This window comes from Solea solea, chromosome 10, assembly GCF_958295425.1.
Source record: "Solea solea chromosome 10, fSolSol10.1, whole genome shotgun sequence".
Taxonomy (NCBI): domain Eukaryota; kingdom Metazoa; phylum Chordata; class Actinopteri; order Pleuronectiformes; family Soleidae; genus Solea; species Solea solea.
Window position 1 is genome coordinate 18,995,965 of NC_081143.1, and position 19,963 is coordinate 19,015,927.

The 19,963-nt window shown below is 39.8% G+C and overlaps 4 protein-coding genes across 4 annotated transcripts; 3 read left to right on the top strand and 1 right to left on the bottom strand.

Moving 5' to 3' along the window:
• The first annotated feature begins 3,242 nt into the window (after positions 1-3,242).
• Positions 3,243-4,291, top strand: LOC131467341 (ecto-ADP-ribosyltransferase 5-like). Its single transcript, XM_058641184.1, is given in 3 exon segments — positions 3,243-3,397; positions 3,477-4,053; positions 4,056-4,291. Coding segments are annotated over 3 exon segments (906 nt in total). The 5' UTR covers positions 3,243-3,304.
• Positions 4,292-7,403: 3,112 nt separating this feature from the next.
• Positions 7,404-10,387, bottom strand: ftr84 (finTRIM family, member 84). The gene is made up of 7 exons (XM_058640568.1): positions 9,672-10,387; positions 9,486-9,581; positions 9,128-9,361; positions 8,759-8,915; positions 8,617-8,673; positions 8,456-8,509; positions 7,404-8,253 (listed from the first exon to the last, which is right to left on the bottom strand). Exons 1-7 carry the CDS (start codon positions 10,242-10,244, stop codon positions 7,712-7,714), a joined length of 1,713 nt encoding a protein of 570 aa, XP_058496551.1. The 5' UTR covers positions 10,245-10,387; the 3' UTR covers positions 7,404-7,711.
• A 1,928-nt stretch (positions 10,388-12,315) lies between these two features.
• tppp2 (tubulin polymerization-promoting protein family member 2) lies at positions 12,316-15,112 on the top strand. Its single transcript, XM_058639608.1, has 4 exons — positions 12,316-12,456; positions 13,359-13,559; positions 13,834-13,987; positions 14,174-15,112. Exons 2-4 carry the CDS (start codon positions 13,369-13,371, stop codon positions 14,363-14,365), a joined length of 537 nt encoding a protein of 178 aa, XP_058495591.1. The 5' UTR covers positions 12,316-12,456; positions 13,359-13,368; the 3' UTR covers positions 14,366-15,112.
• Positions 15,113-16,021: 909 nt separating this feature from the next.
• On the top strand, positions 16,022-18,825 carry LOC131466411 (tubulin polymerization-promoting protein family member 3-like). Its single transcript, XM_058639610.1, has 4 exons — positions 16,022-16,183; positions 16,747-16,938; positions 17,417-17,570; positions 18,180-18,825. The coding sequence occupies exons 2-4, from the start codon at positions 16,748-16,750 to the stop codon at positions 18,369-18,371; spliced, it is 537 nt and encodes a 178-aa protein (XP_058495593.1). The 5' UTR covers positions 16,022-16,183; position 16,747; the 3' UTR covers positions 18,372-18,825.
• The last annotated feature ends 1,138 nt before the right edge of the window (positions 18,826-19,963 follow it).

A 19,963-nucleotide genomic window follows, 5' to 3' on the forward strand; every position in this document is an offset into this window, starting at 1 on the left:
AATGATCTCATTTCTACAGCTTGTAAGAGTTCAGAACCTGTCCTGCATGTGTTTGGACCGACTGAAGAAGAAAACCACAGCACATGCAGACAAATGGAGAAAAGCCCAAGAACTCAACCCAAAAGAACTTTGTCATGTAACATAATTCATAATTAATTAAATTCCCTGTTCTGGCCTTTGCAGCAAGAAGAGACAGGTTCACGACAACAAGGGCCTCTTTGCATGGAGTTTTGGAATTTGCCTAATCTCCAAAAACATGCAGATTTGGAGATTAGGCAAATTGGGCACTCTAAATTGACCATAGGTGTGGGTGTGAGAGTGGATGGTTGTTTGTCTCTATGTGTCCCTGTGATGGACTGGCGGCCTGTCCAGCGCGTGACCCCGCCTTTAGCCCTCTTCAGCTGGGATTGGCACCAGCGCCCCCATCACCCGCGTCACCATGAGGTTTCACAAGTTACTGGAACGAACACGAACACACACACACGAACACACACACACACACACACACACACACACACGGTTGAAAAATTAGATCAACACAAAAAGAAAGACTAGCATCAAATACTGCAGGTGTGTCACACTGTCAGCCTCTAAATTCCTGAGCCGCACCATAGTTTGTGTTCAACAATTGCCTGGTTTATTTAGGCATACTCATACTCCCTCACTGTGGTTGTTGAAGGGGCCGATTTCTTCAAATGGTGTCGCACTAAATCTACACGCGATTGCGAAATTATAGGGTTACCCTGTACAGTAATATTCCTCAGATTAAATCAACAAAAGTGCTGGACGCATTGGAAGATGTTAAACGCTATCAGTAGGCCCTGCAGTGGGTATTACCCCAATGCAAAGAGAGCTGATACTAGATGCTTGTATCTACATTTTATCTGCATTAGCCTTAAAGCTCCAGTATGTAACTTCTGTTGCCAAAACACTGCTAGCATCACTACCTAGCTTTGTTCAACAGCCAAACACACACACACACACACACACACACAGATAGTCAGGACTATGGAGGAGGGCAGTGACATTAGACCGTCCCCAGTCCTCAGGTGAGCCTTCAGAGCTTTCTGACAGGATGACTCAAGATCCATATTCAAACAGTTGGCTGCCACCTTCCTTCAATCGTCATGATGTAAAAGGCATAACTGTGTGTGGAGTGTGAGAATGTCACGCTCCACAACATGAAACATGAAAACAAAACAATTCTAAGAAACTGAGTGTCGTGTCGAAATAGGATAGGCTGATTCTGTGGAAACTCAGTGACTATGGTTTCAGTGTTACGGAGCCCCTTTAGGGTCAGGGTGGTACATTTTGAATTATGCATTCCCTCGCAAAAAAACACTGCCCTGTCCAGGTTGTGCACGGCACGTGCTCCCTTCCTCTGGCCAACACTCATACTCCAGCCCAAGTGCCACGGCCCCATGCCCAGCTCCACACTCTTACCCCAGCCAGAACTTTGTGACCCCAATAAGTGGCGCTACAAATGAGTGGCTACAATATGTGTAGCTCAGGCTATGTATTACGACAGAACTGGGCTCCGTGTATTGTAGCCATTTATTAAACTATGGCTGTAGGCTGTAAGCGATTTGAATATGGACCTCGCGTCATGCTGTCAGAAGCTTTGAGGGCTCACCTGAGGACCGGTGATGGTCTGATGTCACTGCCTACCACCTTTGCTTGCTGATAACATCAAAAAATAAATAAAGCTAAAAAGGTGTGGCTTGATTGGCTGTTCTGTGTGAATGCCATGATTTATCCCCTTGTTGTTTTACCAGTTCAGCTCTTTAAAGTTTTTGCCAACAGTGTCATTATTCTTTGAGAGGTTAAATGTGTGTACAGTGCACAAATAATAGTGTCAGTTATTATTGTACAATATGTGTTAATGTCTATCCATAATTTTTTTTTTCCTCATTTGTTTTTAGTTCTGTTCGCTGTGTATAAAGGGTGTGTCTCCCACATGACCTTTTCCCTTTCTGCTGTGGAAAACTAATCCTGAAGTTTTACCTCTGCAGCAGATTCCATTACGACACGTATGACGGCTGTTGACCTGAAGCTGCCACCTTGGTCAACTACTGGTCAACCTGGAAGAAAACTAATCATAATAGTTACATGTACCCAAAAGTAAAAAAACTCCATTTCAATAAAGCATTATAAAAACAGGGAATCACAGATATCCCATTATTTCCACTTCTACCTGACTGATGCCATTCAAATTCTGCAATGTAATTGGAGAAGCCTATCACAGCACTAAGGGACATTTTAACCACCATGTCACCAACACAAACATACACTGTGTTTTCACTTTGACACCTTCAACTAAGCAGTCATCTGACGTTATTGGCAATAATGTGTCTTCTTTTGAGATGTATTCATGCTTCGGGGCTGATGTGAACCAAATGGGACAGGGGCTGAACCCCACCCCCCACGAGGTTTTCAAAATCACAGATGTGCTGACAAATGACTGATGTTGCCTTTTAGTTTACAGAGTACACAGCACAGCAATGCAAAAGGCAGATTTGAATTTCAAACCAAATCAAATGCAAATAAAATCATACTTTGGAGCCCTTTGTACACACTGGAATCCATGGAACCATGAAATTAACATGTCTGATGTCTTTAGTCCTCATAATTCACACAGAGAACTGTCTTGTAGCTGCAGAGAAGTGAACGCCAGTGTTGCTGTAACAGTGATGTAAGTGAGAAAAGTGCAGTTTTCAATACAAACATCAGATGGACCCTTTATTCTACATTTTAGACCATTTTCCACTGATGTGGAAGGTAATATCACTGACAAAGGTCAGAATTTACAATTCTATTTACTTTTTCTACAAGCTTGACAAAAACTGTGAGTTATTAGAGTGATGTCATGTCGAGTACAAAACACACAACATATTGCTAAACACTTTTGATGTATTCATATCAATCTAACTGCATAATTGGAAAATGTAAAGATAACAGCTTACAGTGAGATGTCTCTGAGTATCTTCGAGAATGTGGATATTAGCAACTGAGTTTTGTTTAAGCCACTTCACCTCTCATCCAAGAGGTTTCTGCAGTTGTATGTGAAGGTTTGACCCCTGATTGGTACGACCTGCAGCTGATGAAAGACACGCCTTTCCCTTCAATCACCACATTATCACCACACAGCATGTGTGAAGTCACCTGTGGTAGGTGAACAAAAGCTCGGATTCCTTTTAAATTTTACGTCTCGTGTTATGTCAGACTCTTAACATTTACTTTTTGATAGTGTTTTGCTTTCATAACCTATGTTTACTTAAAGAGGTGCATTTGTGTGCAGGTTTAAATGCCGGTGAATCCTGGAGGAAGAGAGATGGCCATGATGGGAGTTTTGGCTGCAGTGCTATTGATGTTTGCGATCTGTACAGGATTTGCAAAGGTCGGGGTATAAATCGTCCCGTGTCTTTCTCAGGTGTGATTGCTCTGTATTGACATGTATCATGTATCTATGTTTGCAGACGTCTGCAGAATCTGGGTTGAAAAGTCAAGTCCCACTGGATCTGGCTCTGAATGCAGTGGATGACATGTACACTGGTTGCAAGGACAAGATGGACTACAGGGTGAGGAAGCTGTATCTGCCGAATGAGAAAAACGGAGACAAAAATTTCACACTGGCCTGGGGCGAAGCCGAGAAATATTACAACAAAAAATGGAAGCGTAAGAAGGGAATGAAACCTTCCTCGGGACTGGGTAAAGAACAGATCATGGCTATTTATGTTTACACTCTCGACAAACCAAAGGTTTACCTTGATTTCAATGATGCAGTTCGAAGCAACAGGTCTGTGTACTTGACCAAGTTCAGGTATCACGCACTTCACTTTTTCCTGACCGATGCTCTTCAAACGCTCAGCTCCCGAAAACCTGAAGCCGAGAGATGCGTGACTGGCTACCGCAGAGCAAACCGCTGCTTTGGACAAGACGTCCTCAACAAGGTGATTCGCTTTGGCTCTTTTACCTCCAGCTCGATGGGTTGGTATCCAAGCGCTGATCGATTCGGTGACAAGTCTTGCTTTGAGATCGTGACATGCTTCGGAGCGTGACATGCTTCTCAAAGCTCGGAGAGTCCGAGAGGGAAGCGCTGATTCCTCCCCAGGAGGTTTTTAAAGTAACAAGAATAGAGAGGAGATCTGATCACAAGAATCTGCCATGTGACGTCGTGTATAAACTGAAGAGCACAGGCAAGACTCTCTCCAATTTAAACTGCGCTCTTTTCGCAAACATGCGGCGCCATTGGTTAAAGAAGGATGAGAATAACTCTTTTGTCATTTTGTGACTTATGTTGGATTTCTATTCTTTAGGATCAACTTTCAAATAAAAACACGACGCAACTATCAAGTGAATCATTATGAAGTCTTGTATATAAGGTTTAAAGATGATATTAGAAATGTCATTCATTTATGTGGTTCATCAAAGACCTTGTACAGTATTGTGAATGCATCATGTTCAGAGTTAAATGTGGTTAAAGGGGTAAGATTTTTCTACTTCAACACTGATCCTGAATGTGATTTATTCAAAGTTCTGGAAGTATGATCCTCCCACACTCTGCCTTCTCTCTTTCTAAACTCTCCCCCTCTTGTGCTCTCTCTGGCCGAGGCACATAGCACCCACTTCTAATAAAATGACTCTGCTGACATAGTGGGCCACATGGTTGGTGCAGTGGTTAGCACTCTTTCCTTTGCAGCCAGAGGACCCGGGTTAGAGCCCCGGTTGGAATATGGGGGGGATTCGGTGAACTGGACACCCCTAAATTGAAATTGAAACCCTAAATTATATTATTGCTAATTTAGATTGACCTAATTTTTAAAATGTTGCTATATTTCTTCTGTTATTGACTTTATTTTTTATTTCCACTTGCTTTTATATTTACATTTAAGGAGAGGTTAAGTGGACACTCTAAATTGAGTATAGGTGTGCGAGTGAATGGCTCTTCGTGCCCATATGTTTGCCCTGCGATGGACTGGTGATCTGTTCAGGGTGTACCTTACATTTAGCAAACGCTTTTATCCGAAGCGTCTTACCTTGCCTTTTGCCCTTCGTCAGCTGGGATTGGTTGCAGCTCCCCCCGTGATTATTTTATCATAATTAATGTATGCTATTTATTATTTATGCTACACCCTTTGCTGCTGTAACATATCTAGTTTCTCTGGTACTGCAACTTTAAAAAAAAAAATAAAAATAAAAATACATATACTAATTCCTCAAGATTACAAGATCACAAACGTCATTGAAATGATACAGAATTAAGGCGTTGATTTTCCTGCCTGCTGTATACTGTATGTGGAGTGTGTCACCTGCTCAAATGCTTACTGGAAATTGCAAACACAACACAAGAGTCATCAGTTTATTGCTTTAAACTTTGAAAAAACATGATTTAAAGTAGACCTGTGCGTGTACATTTATCAACCACATCCAATAACAATAGTGCAAAGAGGAAACAAATTAACATGACCATGGACAGTGTTTACGTTACTAATGACTATTGTCATTTGCTAATCCACAAGAGAAACAAAACCAGACAGTTACGGTTATGCAGTCTAAATGTATAATAAAACATGTAAACAGAAATCATTCAAAATGAGTTATATGGAGCACACAATACATTTCAATCACTTTTTCCTTAAGCAGACAAGTTTTCCAGCCCTGTGCAGGTAGTGGAGGGGGTGTAAGACCCCAATTATCAGAAGTAAGCAAATGCAAAAAGTTAAGGCATAGATGAAATCTATAGGAATAAGGTGATGTTGCAGTGGAATAGCCACTGCATACAAAACTGAATCAATGGCCTTGACAATTGTAATGATCAACATTTTTTTAAAGGCCCTTCTCTTTGTTGCATTGCTTTTCTGTTTTTCATTCCCTTCTCCTGGCCGAGGGCGTTTTAATTTCCCGAGAACAGAGAGGCAGCAGGAAGCTGTTACAGATAAGAGGAGTACGTGCTGGATGAAATACGCATAAAGACACAGATTACATTGAAATGTGTACATACTATAAATACAAGAAATCAAAGAAATCAGCCAGGCGACACATGCACAGGCCATCCTGTACCTTAGTGGTCTATAACGAAGAAAACTTACAGGGTACACAACACCGACATAATACTCAACACAGATGTAGCACTGGAAGAGAGGACGGGCTGTAAACACAATGCCACGTGAAAACATAAGAATGTTAAAAAAGACATATGATTTCAAATGAACAAATCCAAAGAAGCAGATGCTTAGTAAACTCATGAAAATCTCACACATAGCCAAGTTGAGAGGAAAGAAGTCTGAAGTCAAAGTCCTAGCCCATCTTGCCAACAACAGCCCCACAACATAAGCATTCAAAGGAACACTCAGGACCATGTTGATGGAAAAAAAAAAGTTATATATTCCTATATTTTGAAGGAAGATGTTGCTTGGATCATGAGAATCGTTGCTTGGATCATGAGAATCGTTGCTTGGACTGGTGGTGTTCATTTTGTGCCTGGAAAGAACATTTTCATTTCAGCGCTATAAACACATCACACAGCGCACTTCACAAATGAAATGACAAAATGTCGTTAAATGATATTGATATGTGCCACATTTACCTTTTGAGTCAGTGGTGTTCACCTCTGGATTCAAACCCGGTGTGAAGTTGAGCTGCATCTGGATATCTGGCCAAGCAGCAGTGAAGTGAGGATTTAACTATCATGCAAATACTCTGACTGGCTCTTATTACATGGTTTAGTGTTGACATCGGTCAACAGGCAGTGGTGGTGGACATCTCATTGAATAACAAAGATAATTAGTGAATTAGGCCTTGCCACTTTGAAAACATGTTTCTGTGCTGTGCTCCACCCTCCACGCCCGCTGGCTACTGAGATACTGTAGTGGATGACCACTACTGTTGATATTCCCAGTCTAGCCTAGTTTCATTATAAAGACAAACATTATTATACTCTAATATATGCTAATTCCTGTAGTAGCTGGTGTAGTGCCTCTGTGTATTTGCAAATCGACTGTAAACATGTAAAACTAACATGTAAAGCAGCGCTGCACTTGTGAGTCATTTTATTTGCAAATATTGTGAGCTACAAGAACAGCATGGAAAAACATTCATTGAACACGTGGGATTTGGAGTTTCCTGATGTGAGGAAAACTTTTAATATTTTAGTGAAGTTTAAGCTGAGTTGAGTTAACATTATCACACAGTTCTCATAGTTATTGATAAGAAAGACAGGTCTTAAAACTACTTGAATGGAGACTGTTTAATGATGTGACAGGACTACTTTTATGGTTAGATTTAATTGTTCATGCAATGGGGTCAGAGGAAAAAGTGAAACTTTATAGTATATTGAGTACAATAAAAAAAACAGCAATACAGTTATATTACTGGGTTTTATATAAAACAGTCATGAAACACAGTTGAATTAGACATTTACAATTTATTGTAGTATATCACATTCCTGCAGAACATATTTGAACAGTGCATATTCTTCATTACTAGTCACTCTTATAAAGGATTCCATTTTTACTACATCATGTATACATAAACATAGGTACTCTCACATTAATACATTATAAACAGTTACATTTAGACCTTGTGTTGTTAGTGTTAGACGTTTTTGTTTTATTCACAACACCAGTATTAATATCTGAAAATATTGTATCCCCACACAGAACCTTTGAAAATTCACAAGGCACTTCTTCTCCAACTTCTCAGATTTCAAATTTCAGTAAGTCGTATGATTTGACCTCAGCTGGCAGAGAGTAACTGAGGAGCCCACACCAAAGCCGGCATATAAAGGCTCACTGAACTGAGCTTTGAAACGATGGATGAGCTCCATGTTCTCCGATATTGAGTAGAAGGCCAAAGTGCTGCCTGCATAGTCCAGGTAGACGCCAATGCGTGTAGCACGGGGAGCACCAGGAAGGTCTTTGTCAGCTCTGTTGTGCCAGGCAGAGTAGCCCGAGTCCGAGCAGAGGAGACTCCAAGACTTGTCATTATAGCCCAGCAGACTGTGTGAATTCTTGCCTTTGCGGCTGATCGTCTTGTACGCCACCCCGATGGAAAACTCCCCGCTCCACTCCGCCTCCCAGTAAAATCTGAAACCGGTCAGAGGCTCCTTGCACAAAACCTGGGAGAAGCCGTCAAAGCGTTCCGGGTGATCTTGGTAAAACTGGACTGTTTTCTTCCGTGTCACCCTTTGGTTCCCGTCAGACAAAACCAGCTCTTTATAAACTGTGTTTGGATCGAAATTCATCTTACAGGAGTCTAAGAAAAAACAACAATTAATCATTTATGAGGAGGAGAATCTTAGGGGAGGAACGTGGCACTCGTCCACTCACTTTTAACTCACTCTTTTTTGTTAATGAACATAAATGTATGTTGTTTTTGTCAAAGAAGAACAAGCCTTCAACTTTTTCAAAACAATAATTCACACTAAAAAGGACACAACAGATACAAGTTTACTCACATCTCAAGAAGTCCATTCTTGTTTTTGGTTCCTGAAAATCTACTTTGTCAGGAACTATTTGCATATGAAAACACAGACATTAAGTTCTGCAACATTTCATTTTATTGGTTATTATTATTAAATGAGCTGGAATTTATACATTTCACTTGATAGATTCTTACCTTTAAGTCGTTTATCTCCATTTCTTGGCAAAAGTATGTACACAGGGGTTTCACTAACTGTGAAGACGGTAATGCAAAAGGTTTTCAGTTACTAGCCCACTCTTTGGTTTTTTACATTTGAAAGTTATGCACAAGAACCAACCTGTTTTGGAGATTTTGCTTAGTTCCTTCTTACAGATGTCATCCAGGTGTTCCTTCATCTCTGTGGCCGTCTTGCTCATCTCTCCGAAGGAGAATTGAGGGTTGATGAGCACTTTGGGCACCATGGCCTCAGGAGGAACACACAGGGTTGGAAAATTCTGTTCAACAACAAAAACAGAAAAAAATGGAGGAGGTCCATTATCGAGTTTGAAGAATCAAAAACTCGATCTGAGAAGTAGCATCTCTATTAGCCTGACTGATTATACAGTGTTTTTTGTACATTTATTTGTACCAACAGGTTTATTATGAACACATTTTCAAGACTTCAAGATTTGTTTTTTTTATCTTGTAGCTCATGATCCTCCAGCACCTGCAGAAAATGAATGTTGTCCTCTGTTTCGAGGATCTGCCGTAGCTCGGCTTCTCTGCGTTGCAGCTCCAGTATCTCCTGCTCCAGACGGTCCACGTAGCCCTCGGCCTGTGACATGGCTGCCTGCATGTTGGCCGTTATCATCTGATGGATTTCAGCCTTCCATCGCTCCACTGCCTGGAGCATTTCATGGAACGTCTTGTCGCTGTCCGCCTGTGCTCGCTGGGCACAATTCTGAAAGGTAGAATCAATTTGTTATTATTTTACAAACTCCATAAGGACTTTATTTTTTTCTTACAAAGAATAGCCATTACATTGTCTCTCGTCACATACTGTATAAAAGTGTGTCTACACTTACTTTGAGAACATCCACATTATGCTTGAGCTCCTGCAGCTCCTTCATCCTCTCCTGAATGATGTAGTGGACTTCAGACTGAGTGACCACCAGCACTTTCTGATGGAACAACACAGAGGTAAGAAGACAAGCTTTTATGCATCACAGTTCTAATCTGCTTGTGGATGCAGCTTTATATGTGAGCCTTACTTGTTTCTCAGTGCGCTCTTCTTCTGCCGAGGTGATGTTGTGGCTGCGGTGTTCTCTGACAGTGCACAGCACACAGATGCACATCTGGTCAGAGCGACAGAACAGCTCCAAGCCTTTCTCATGCTGGGGACAGATCTTCCTGTCCAGATGGCCGGTCTCATCCACCAGCTTGTGCCTCTTGAAGGTGGATGATTCATAGTGAGGCTTGACGTGAGTTTCGCAGTAGTACGCCAAGCACATGAGGCACGATTTGACAGCCTTGCTGCGACGGCCAACACAGAAATCGCAGAAGGACTCGCGGTGCATGTAGGGAAATGGGGTCAGCTCCGGTAGCTGGCGCTGTGGCTCGAGGTGTACGTCGGGCAGGTTACGCCTCAGCACGGGCCGGGGGGTGAAGGTTGCACGGCACTGGGGGCAGTGGTACACACCCATGTGGTCGAACTGGTCCCAGTAGATTTTGATGCACTCCAGACAAAAGGTGTCACCACAGGGGATGGTGACAGGGTCCCTGATCCCATCCACACACAGTGGACAAAAATCCTCAGGTGGTAACGGAAATCCCGAATCAGTCATGGTAATAATGGATAAGACAAATGTGAGAAATACTCTGAATAATTAGATTATCTAAGCAAGACCAACAAAGTAAGAGTAAGACAGGTGCTGCCAGTCAGCAAGCTTTGACGCCCAGAGAGAGAGTGAGAGAGAGTCTAAGCAACTGCCTGTCAAACCAGAGACAATGCTGTTTTCTGCTGACATTTAAAGGCCCGGCTTTGTTTGTACTATAAGCAGACAGCAGGTGATGTGTTTCCACCTAACTCTTCTTTTTTCTTCCCAGTGAAAGAACTGAGGTCTGCAACCATGATTAAATCTGCTTACACAGCAGATAAAAAAAACAAAAACAAACAAAACTTTGCCATTGGTGACCCTGGACAACAAATGATGGCCTTATTCAAAAACTATTAACACACTGGTTATTGGTATTTAACAGAGGACAAATCATTTGCTTGATCTATTCTCTAGTTTCCTACAGTCCAAAATAATGCAGCTTGGGGATTGAGTTAACTGGACAAAATGAAATTGAAAGCTTCACTGTGACGATGTTATGTTGCTATTTGCTATTTATTCGTTTATTAAAATCTGTATCATGTTAAATCCAATGTTTTGGGTGAAGAACGCTCCTTATCTCACTTTTTTTTGCCAAAACCAAGGACACATACTAGTCATTGCACTCACACACACACACACACACACACACACACACACACCTTTTTTAATCCATAACTGTGCAATACACCACTTATATCGGAGCAATTTCTTTAAATGTGTAAATCCACACACTGCATGTTGTATGTTGTATTCTATTTTTTATTATTTTAATATGTAATGTTTTCAGAAACTTTTACATGTCTCGTTGTTGAAATGCATGTGCACTATTTTTTTTTCCCCACCCTTTCTTCTGTGCTGCTGTGACACTGCAATTGCCCCCGTCATTGGGCTAATTAAGGATGATCTTATCTCGCATTTCTATGGGTGGGCACATAGTTTCTGTGGCTTTCCATTTGACTGAGCAGTGAGTTTCGTGATGGTACGTGATGTCAAAACAGCTCGTGTTTATCCTGTGAACAAAACAGCCAGTCAGTGAAAGCATGAGGGCTGGAACCTGAAAAACAATGCGAGGTGAAAGCACTGTAGGACAATTAACATCAGCTCTGTTTTCAAACATTGTTATTGGAATAAAAATGTGTTTACCGATTTATTAGAACTGTAACTGGCGGCTTTTATTACTATTTCTGATGTTACACGTCAACTAAATCCAACCATTTTCATGCCTTTATATTTATTTATGTGTAATCACATGGTTGGAGCATGATCTATGATCTGTGCAAAGTATATATTTGCCAGTCATATATATATTTTTTATTGTGTGGAAATCGAAGTACAATAATCCCCCCCAGCAGATGTCCTGTATGTGGGTGAAACAAAAACAATCTCACGCCATGATTTTCTGTTTGATGTATGAAGAAGAAAAAGAAGAAGAACTTTATTTTGCCATTTGCACATGCACAAGTACAAGTGCACTGGAATAGAGGAAATAATAAGATCTACTTTATTTAAGAAAAAAAAAAAAAAAGGTGCAATCCTAATAGATACTATCTAACTGCTAAAAATGAAATGTAGGTCTCTGATGCTGTATAAAGTGCAAAGTGCATACTGCAATGGAGGGTTGGAGGATGATTTGGACAATTGTCTTTGTCCTTTGAAGGGCCACACTTATCATGTGCACACAAGAATGCTATTGTGACAATGAGAGAGAGAGAGAGAGAGTGAGAGAGACAGCTTAGACTTGCAAAAGAGTGAGAATCCTAACATGTTTTTTTCTGAGAAAGGAGAAAAAAACACATAACATCTGTCCTCTAAATAAAGAGATATGGAACACAGACGTACAGCACATGAAACAAATATAAAGCTATATCCACAATCTTCCCACAAATGCACTAGGCAAGAATCTCATGAGACTGAACAGACACAAGTGCAGCTAAGTGCCCATGATGTCATAGACTGTGCCAGTCTGTGCTCTCTCCCTCCATCCCTCCCTCCCTCTCTCTTGTGTTTCTCTCCCCTCATGCCTCTCCGTATCTCCCTCCATGTTTGTCATCATTGTGAGGAAGCCTGGGAGTGGCCGGAAGCAGGAGAACCAGAGGAGAACGAAGAGGAAAGAGGAGGTGGACCAGCTGTGCTCGAATCAGACTTTCGTTTCGTAGCATCCTTCCATTTAAGGCAGCAGGTATATTTTTTTACTTTTAGGGGATATTTTTTTTGCTATTTATGGTCGTGCACTGAGCTCTACGGTAATACAGCAGAGGGGGACGGGCAGTGCATGTCGCAGCAGAACATATTTGAGGAGATGATATTTAACAGAATCTCAGTCTTTGCTCTGATGGTGATAAAGTATATTATAATGTTTATGTGGACGGAAATCCCTTTGATATCATGAATACTCACTGTTATTGCAGCATGCTTTTATTTATAGTTTACCCTCTGTGACAGTTCTTCCCGCCAGGAGATCAAACCTTTCAAAGCTGTTACTTAAGCCATGCCTGAATGCTGTGGTTTGATTTTAGATATCTCTGTGGATACGAGGAGGACGTCATTTATTGCTTACTATTGTCGGTGCACTCTTATTTCAATCACTATGAGCAGCAGACAGCAGTTTTGTGTGTGCACAAATGTGTGTGTGCTAGTGAGCCTGTTTGTGTCTTTGTGTGTGTGTGTGTGAATGAGAGAGGGACAGAGAGAGAGAGAGAGAGAAGAAGCAATTTGAAAATTGAGTTGATTGAATTAAACTGGACTTGGATAGCATCGCTTACACTGACAGCATAGATATAGATGTGGAAATCACTCTCTCTCTGTGTGTGTGTGCATGAGAGGGAAAAAATAATGTGTTCACTCTCACTGAATGTCATGGCGGTCATTTCTTGGCAGACAAGACATCAATCAGCTAATGGAGTCGTTAGGAGTTTGCATATCCTTAGAAGCAGAAGCAAGTGAATATGCTGCCAATTTCTCTTTCCGCACTTGAGAGTAATTGTGTGGATGGAACATTACAACAATTTTGCTGCTATGTCAAACATTATCCTGTCTGCGTCACACCTCTCCGCTGGCTTGTCTTGTGGTCATATGACATAGGTTTGTCAGCATGGCGGAGAGCTCAGTGTCTATGGCAGACGTGGAGACGTCCTTCCAGAAGTTTGCAGTCCATGGAGACACCAAGGCCACAGGGAAGGAGATGAACGGCAAGAACTTTGCCAAGCTCTGCAAAGACTGCCACGTCATCGATGGGAAGGGCGTCACGTCCACGGACACTGACATAGTTTTCAGCAAAGTCAAGTAAGAGCTCCCTCAGGTTTCATCCTCCACAGATAAGACGTTGATAGGCCACCAGCAGCTGGGCCACAGCGTAAGAGTCAAATGATACATCCGCTCTGGTGTTTTTTTAATGAAAGTGTTTATAAAAAAACAAACATAGTATGTCCAATTTGAGTAACACTCAAACCCTTCACAACAGCGCAGGGTTTCCACAACTGTTGCTACACCAACCTACGAGATGTTATTTAGATGATTTTTTTCTGTATCCTCATTTGGCAACTCCGTGTTTCCTCAGGGCAAAGTCGGCTCGTGTGATCACATTTGAGCAATTCAACCAGGCACTGACTGAGTTGGCTCCCAAGCGCTTTAAAGGCAAAAGCAAAGAGGAAGCCCTACAACTGCTCTATGGTCTCATTGTTGGGAAGGAGCCTGCTAATGTCGGAGTCACTGTGAGTACATAACTGCAAGTTATAACCACTTCATTAACATCTTTAATATCTGATCATTTACTATTTAAAATGTGTGCCTGTAGTTTAGAAGTTTGGAAAAGTAATGGTAACGGTCCTCCTATGTGACTGAAACCCAACTATGTAAGTGTTGGGTTATTCCTTGAAAAATCTTTCTGTTGTTTTTAGAAAGTGGCAAAGGCAGCTGCCGTGGACAGACTGACTGACACGTCCAAATACACGGGAGCACATAAGGAACGATTTGATGAGTCCGGCAAAGGGAAGGGAAAGTCCGGGCGCGAGGAGATCCCAGACGCGAGTGGCTATGTGGCATCCTACAAGGGCAGCGGCACTTACGATGACAAAGTGAAGAATGCATAATGACCCAGGCGGGGCTCACTCTGGACGGGTCACCAGTCCAAGTCAGGGCAAAAACACCCAGAGACGGACAACCATTCAGTGTCACATTCACACCTGTGGTCAATTTATAGTCTCCAATTAATCTAATCTGCATGTTACTGGAGTGTGGGAGTGTGGGAGGAAGCCGGAGTACATGGAGAGAACATGGACCATGCAGGCTCAACAGGTCCTCAGTCGAACTGGGATCCCAACCGCCAACCTTCTTGCTGTGAGGCAACAGAGAAAACAATTACCTAAGTGAATTCAAATTAATATATATGTATATATTTATTTTGCAGTACATCAGTATTAGATAGTAAATAGATAAACTGATGTTTTCCGCTATTGTTGAGACCACTTTTAGCCATGTGTGCTTTGTAGAATCTCCTCTGCTTTGTCCCATAGCTCAACACAGTGCCTTCATATTGATTTAGCCCCTAGAGCCTTATTGCTGCGACATGTTCTGCTTGATGCAAGTTAATGCTCTGAAAAGAAATGTACGTCATTTTTAAGTGACAGCACTATTAGTATTAGACGTTTGCTTTGCTTTTACTAAGAATGGAAATCAGGTTTGTTGCCATGGTAAAGCTCACACAGTATAAGAGTATGAATTTGCAAGAGCAAAACAAATAAATAATAGAGGTAAAAAAAGAATAAAATAAAGAGTAGAGTAGAGTGCAATATTAACAAAAGAGAAATATGAATATGAATAAAATAATTAACATACCACTTTGGATTTCAGTGCTTTTATTTTTTTCAACATTTCTGTCATTTAATCAAATATTTTTTGTTTTACAGCATTTAAGTTAATTAAATTAAATGGTTCCTTTCATATGGGACTTTTTGAAATTCATCAATAACTAAACAATAAAAATGTTTGATTTGCAGTATGGTCATATAGTTATAGATGTCCTGAACACAGCCTAGTCGGTCCTGGTCAGAATGTATGGGAATTTTTGTTTTCATTCCATCTCAAAGTTTATTTAACATTTTTTATTCTGATTAAAAATGGGGACTTCTGAAATTCCTCAAAAACTGTACAACAAAAAAAGTCTAATTTGCAGAGATTACAATTCTAACAGAGAAGAATGAAATGTAAAAATGACAGACGCTGGATCACTGGCAATATGACAACAGCATCTACACATAAACAAGGTCATTAAATTAGAAGAATAAAAAGAGAAAGAAGAGCTTGGTAGAATAAAATAAAACATTCATAAGGTAAAATAATAAACAGACATTTAACCCAAAGCAAGAATAAAAAGGTCTTGAATTTAATTAAAACAAGTTTGAATAACTTTTATTAATGTCAGAACGTCATAGTATAGCGAAGTGTGCAAAGTAAAAATCAACAATTCACAGCTATCCACATCCACATCATAGAATATGTACACTAACGTCGCTGTCAACTCACTCACACATGATAAATAAAATAAATGATAGGGTGTCATTATAACAATATACTGTATGACTGTATAATCATCAAATGAGGAAACAGTAGAGTCTGGGTAAAAAAAAGGGAAAAGAAAAGACTATGAATGAAGAAACAATAGTAAAAAAATAAAAACAGCAGCTAATAAAAAGAAAACAAAAAGAGATTAGAATACTAAGATTAGAATGACATGTTTAAAGGACAGAAGGTGGATCAAAGCCAATATGACAACAGTATCTACACTTAAAAATAAGATAATTGAAATTGAATAACACCAGGACGACGAACAGACAAACGATCCAATTGAAATAAAAACAAATTAAGTTAAAACAATATACAGACATTCAATCAATAGCAAGAATAAAAAGGTAAGTATTGAATTTGCTTTAAAACACACAGATGAACAAACACTCGATACATCACATTACAAACAGAAATGATAGGATGTTGTTATAACAATACGTGTTTTACAGTGTAACACATGTACATTGTGAGAACAATATACATTATTGTTTCACATTATAATGTAAAAATTATTATTAAACAAAAACTTTTCACATTATAATGTGATACTGATCTGTTAGATAACAGCTTACTGAGTGCACACACACACTCTCACACACACGCACTGTCATTTTCACCTGCAACACACATAAGTGGACATAGCTATTGTTAGTAACTTACATTATGACAAATGAAGCGCTTAAAAAAGCGCAATAGGTTGCTGTAACCCGGTGCTTTCGTGCCATTTTTGGTCATTTCCTGGCAGGCAAGACATCAATCTGAGTCATTAAGAGTTTGCATAACCTCATAAGTATACAGAGTGAATATTCAGCTGTTTTGATTTTTTGTTTTTTTCTGCAATGTTGAACATTATCGTGTCTGTGTCACACCACTCTGCTTGCTTGTCTTCATTATGTACATCTGTCAGCATGGCGGAGAGCTCAGTGTTTATGGCAGACATGGAGACGGCCTTCCAGAAGTTCGCAGCCCATGGAGACTCCAAGGCCACAGGGAAGGAGATGAACGGCAAGAACTTTTCCAAGCTCTGCAAAGACTGCCACATCATCAACGGGAAGAGCGTCACCTCCACGGACATTGACATCATTTTCAGCAAAGTCAAGTAAGAGCTCCCTCAGGTTTTCCCCTCCACAGTGAAGATGTTGATAACACACCATAGCAGCTGTGTCACAGTGTGACAAACAGTCAAATGATGCATCTGCTCCTTTTATGGAGAGTCAGTCGCCACCAACGTATCACCATGTATCAGAAAACGTGTAGTGGGAATTATTGTTGCGGCAAAGGTTTTCCACACAGGACCAAGAGAAAGACCAACACATGGAACAAAGACCGGATTTTTATTTTCACATTTCTTTTAGTGCACAATAAAGACGGCAACATCCAGAAAATGACATGTTGTAAAGTGGTCAGTGCTATATTTCTAGCTTATGCAAAGAACTTTGTAGTCACATGACTAGTAATTAGTATAATAGAATTGCTACAGTGTGCCACACACTTTGCACTAATATGCAAAGAAGCCTGAGATGCTATTAGGATGATTTTGTCTCAATCCTCATTTTGGCAACACCGTGTTTCCTCAGGGCAAAGTCGGCTCGTGTGATCACATTTGAGCAATTCAACCAGGCACTGATAGAGTTGGCTCCCAAGCGCTTTAAAGGCAAAAGCAAAGAGGAGGCCCTACAAGAGATCTACGCTCTCATTGTCGGGAAGGAGCCCGCTAATGTCGGAGTCACTGTGAGTCATAACCACATCACAACAATTGTTTTTGTTAAAATGTACAAATCCACTGGGGCATGGATGAGTTTGTTGTAAAATGTAAATAACTTCTATGTTGGTAAAAGCCAGTTTATTAAGATTATTTGACTGAACTAGATTTATAATAATTTCTTCACATATATACTATGAATTACTGGCTCATTCTTGCCATCTCAGCCATGATGCTGCAGCGTAATATATAACTTTGCCTTCAGATGGCGACAAAGAACTTGTCTTTCCAGGACACTGAAAATGTAACCCTGTAACACCTAAGCCTCCAAATGTTAGTCTGGACATTTTTTTCCTTCTCATTTTAACCATTGGTCGATTGGCACAAACTGTTGTGTAATTATGGCAAAGCAAAGTGCACTTGCGCAAATGTTCGGTCTGTGGTACGCAGATATTTTTAAGTAGGCAGGGAAGTAAGTAAATGTTCATGTGGGGACATAAAACTATTCACACAGGTTTATTTTGGGGAACTCAACCTCCGTAAAGAGTCAAAGTGTCACTGTTTTCTTAACAGAAACAATGCAATAATTACTTGTTTGCTCCTTCAGTTATGTTTTCGTAATCTTCCATTGTTTTTAGAAAGTGGCAAAGACTGGTGGCGTGGACAGACTGACTGACACCTCCAAATACACGGGAGCACACAAGGAACGGTTTGATGAGTCTGGCAAAGGGAAGGGAAAGACCGGGCGCGAGGATCCTGCAAACACCAGTGGCTATGTGGGATCTTACAAGGGCAGCGGCACTTATGAAGACAAAGTGAAGAAAGTATAATGACGGATCATAAAAACTCTATTTAGGAGTATCAAGAAAAATGAAAAAAAAAGATAATTGGCAACTCTTAAAACAATATTAAATATATTCATAGTGTAGAACCTCTGAAAATTCGAATATTTGAATGGTTCCACAAAACAAATAAATAAGATTTTCATAGTTTTTGAAAGGATATCCAGAATAGGGAAATTGGGAGCATTTCACCAAAGTTAATTCAGTTTTAGTCAGTGATAGTTTTCCTTGTAGAGACCACTTTTACACTTTGTCCCGTAGAGCTCAACACTGTGCCTTGAATAAGATTTAGGTAAAACTCCCATAGTACAAGGGATTTTTTTCTAGCTGTTGGTGCAAAAACAAGAGCAAAACAAATAAATATTAGAGAGAAAATAAAAAGTTCAAGTATTTACAAAAGAAAGATATGAATGTAAATCAAAAATAAACTTTGTATTTCAGGGCTTTTTTTTCCCTTCATTTTCTTCCTGATAAAGATCCTTTCACATTTAGTTTCTGTCTATAGTTAAATAAATACGTAGCCCTTTTCTGTCAGAATTAAAGGATGAAGATAGACTGAAATAAAAAAAATCTCCAAAACAGAATAGAATTATGGTTGTGTTGTATTTTATTACAGCATAATACTGTATTTACTCATGATTGGGAATTGTATGCTATGACTTTTATAAGCATTCCGAGTAACCATGGCGACATAAATCCCAAATCATATCCAAATCAAATCCCACTTTGATCACAGTGTCATCATACTTAAAAATAGAGACGTAATTAAAACTTTAAACGTTTCTCACCTAACTCAAAGTTTTGAAAAAATGTCATAGTTTAGTATTTCGTCCAAAATGTCTAGTTTACTAAACTATGACATTTTTGTCAAATTTTGGACGACATATTAAACTAAGACATTTTTGTCAAATTTTGGACGACTATGACATTTTGGTGTGATTTTGGACCACATACTAAACTATGACATTTTGGTGACTTTTTGGACCACGTACTAAACTATGACATTTTGGAGCGATTTTGGACCACATACATAACTATGACATTTTTGTGACAATTTCGACCACATACTAAACTATGACATTTTTGTCACATTTTGGACCACATACTAAACTATGACATTTTTGTCACATTTTGGACCACATACTAAACTATGACATTTTAGTGACTTTTTTGACGACATGCTAAACTATGACATTTTTGTCACATTTTGGACCACATATTAAACTATGACATTTTAGTGACTTTTTTGAAGACATACTAAACTATGACATTTTAGTCACATTTTGGACCACATACTAAACTATGACATTTTAGTGACTTTTTTGACGACATACTAAACTATGACATTTTGGTGTGATTTTGGACCACATACTAAACTATGACATTTTGGTGCGATTTTGGACCACAAACTAAACTATGACATTTTTGTCACATTTTGGACCACATACTAAACTATGACATTTTAGTGACTTTTTTGACGACATACTAAACTATGACATTTTTGTCACATTTTGGACCACATACTAAACTATGACATTTTAGTGACTTTAGTGACTTTAGTGACCACATACTAAACTATG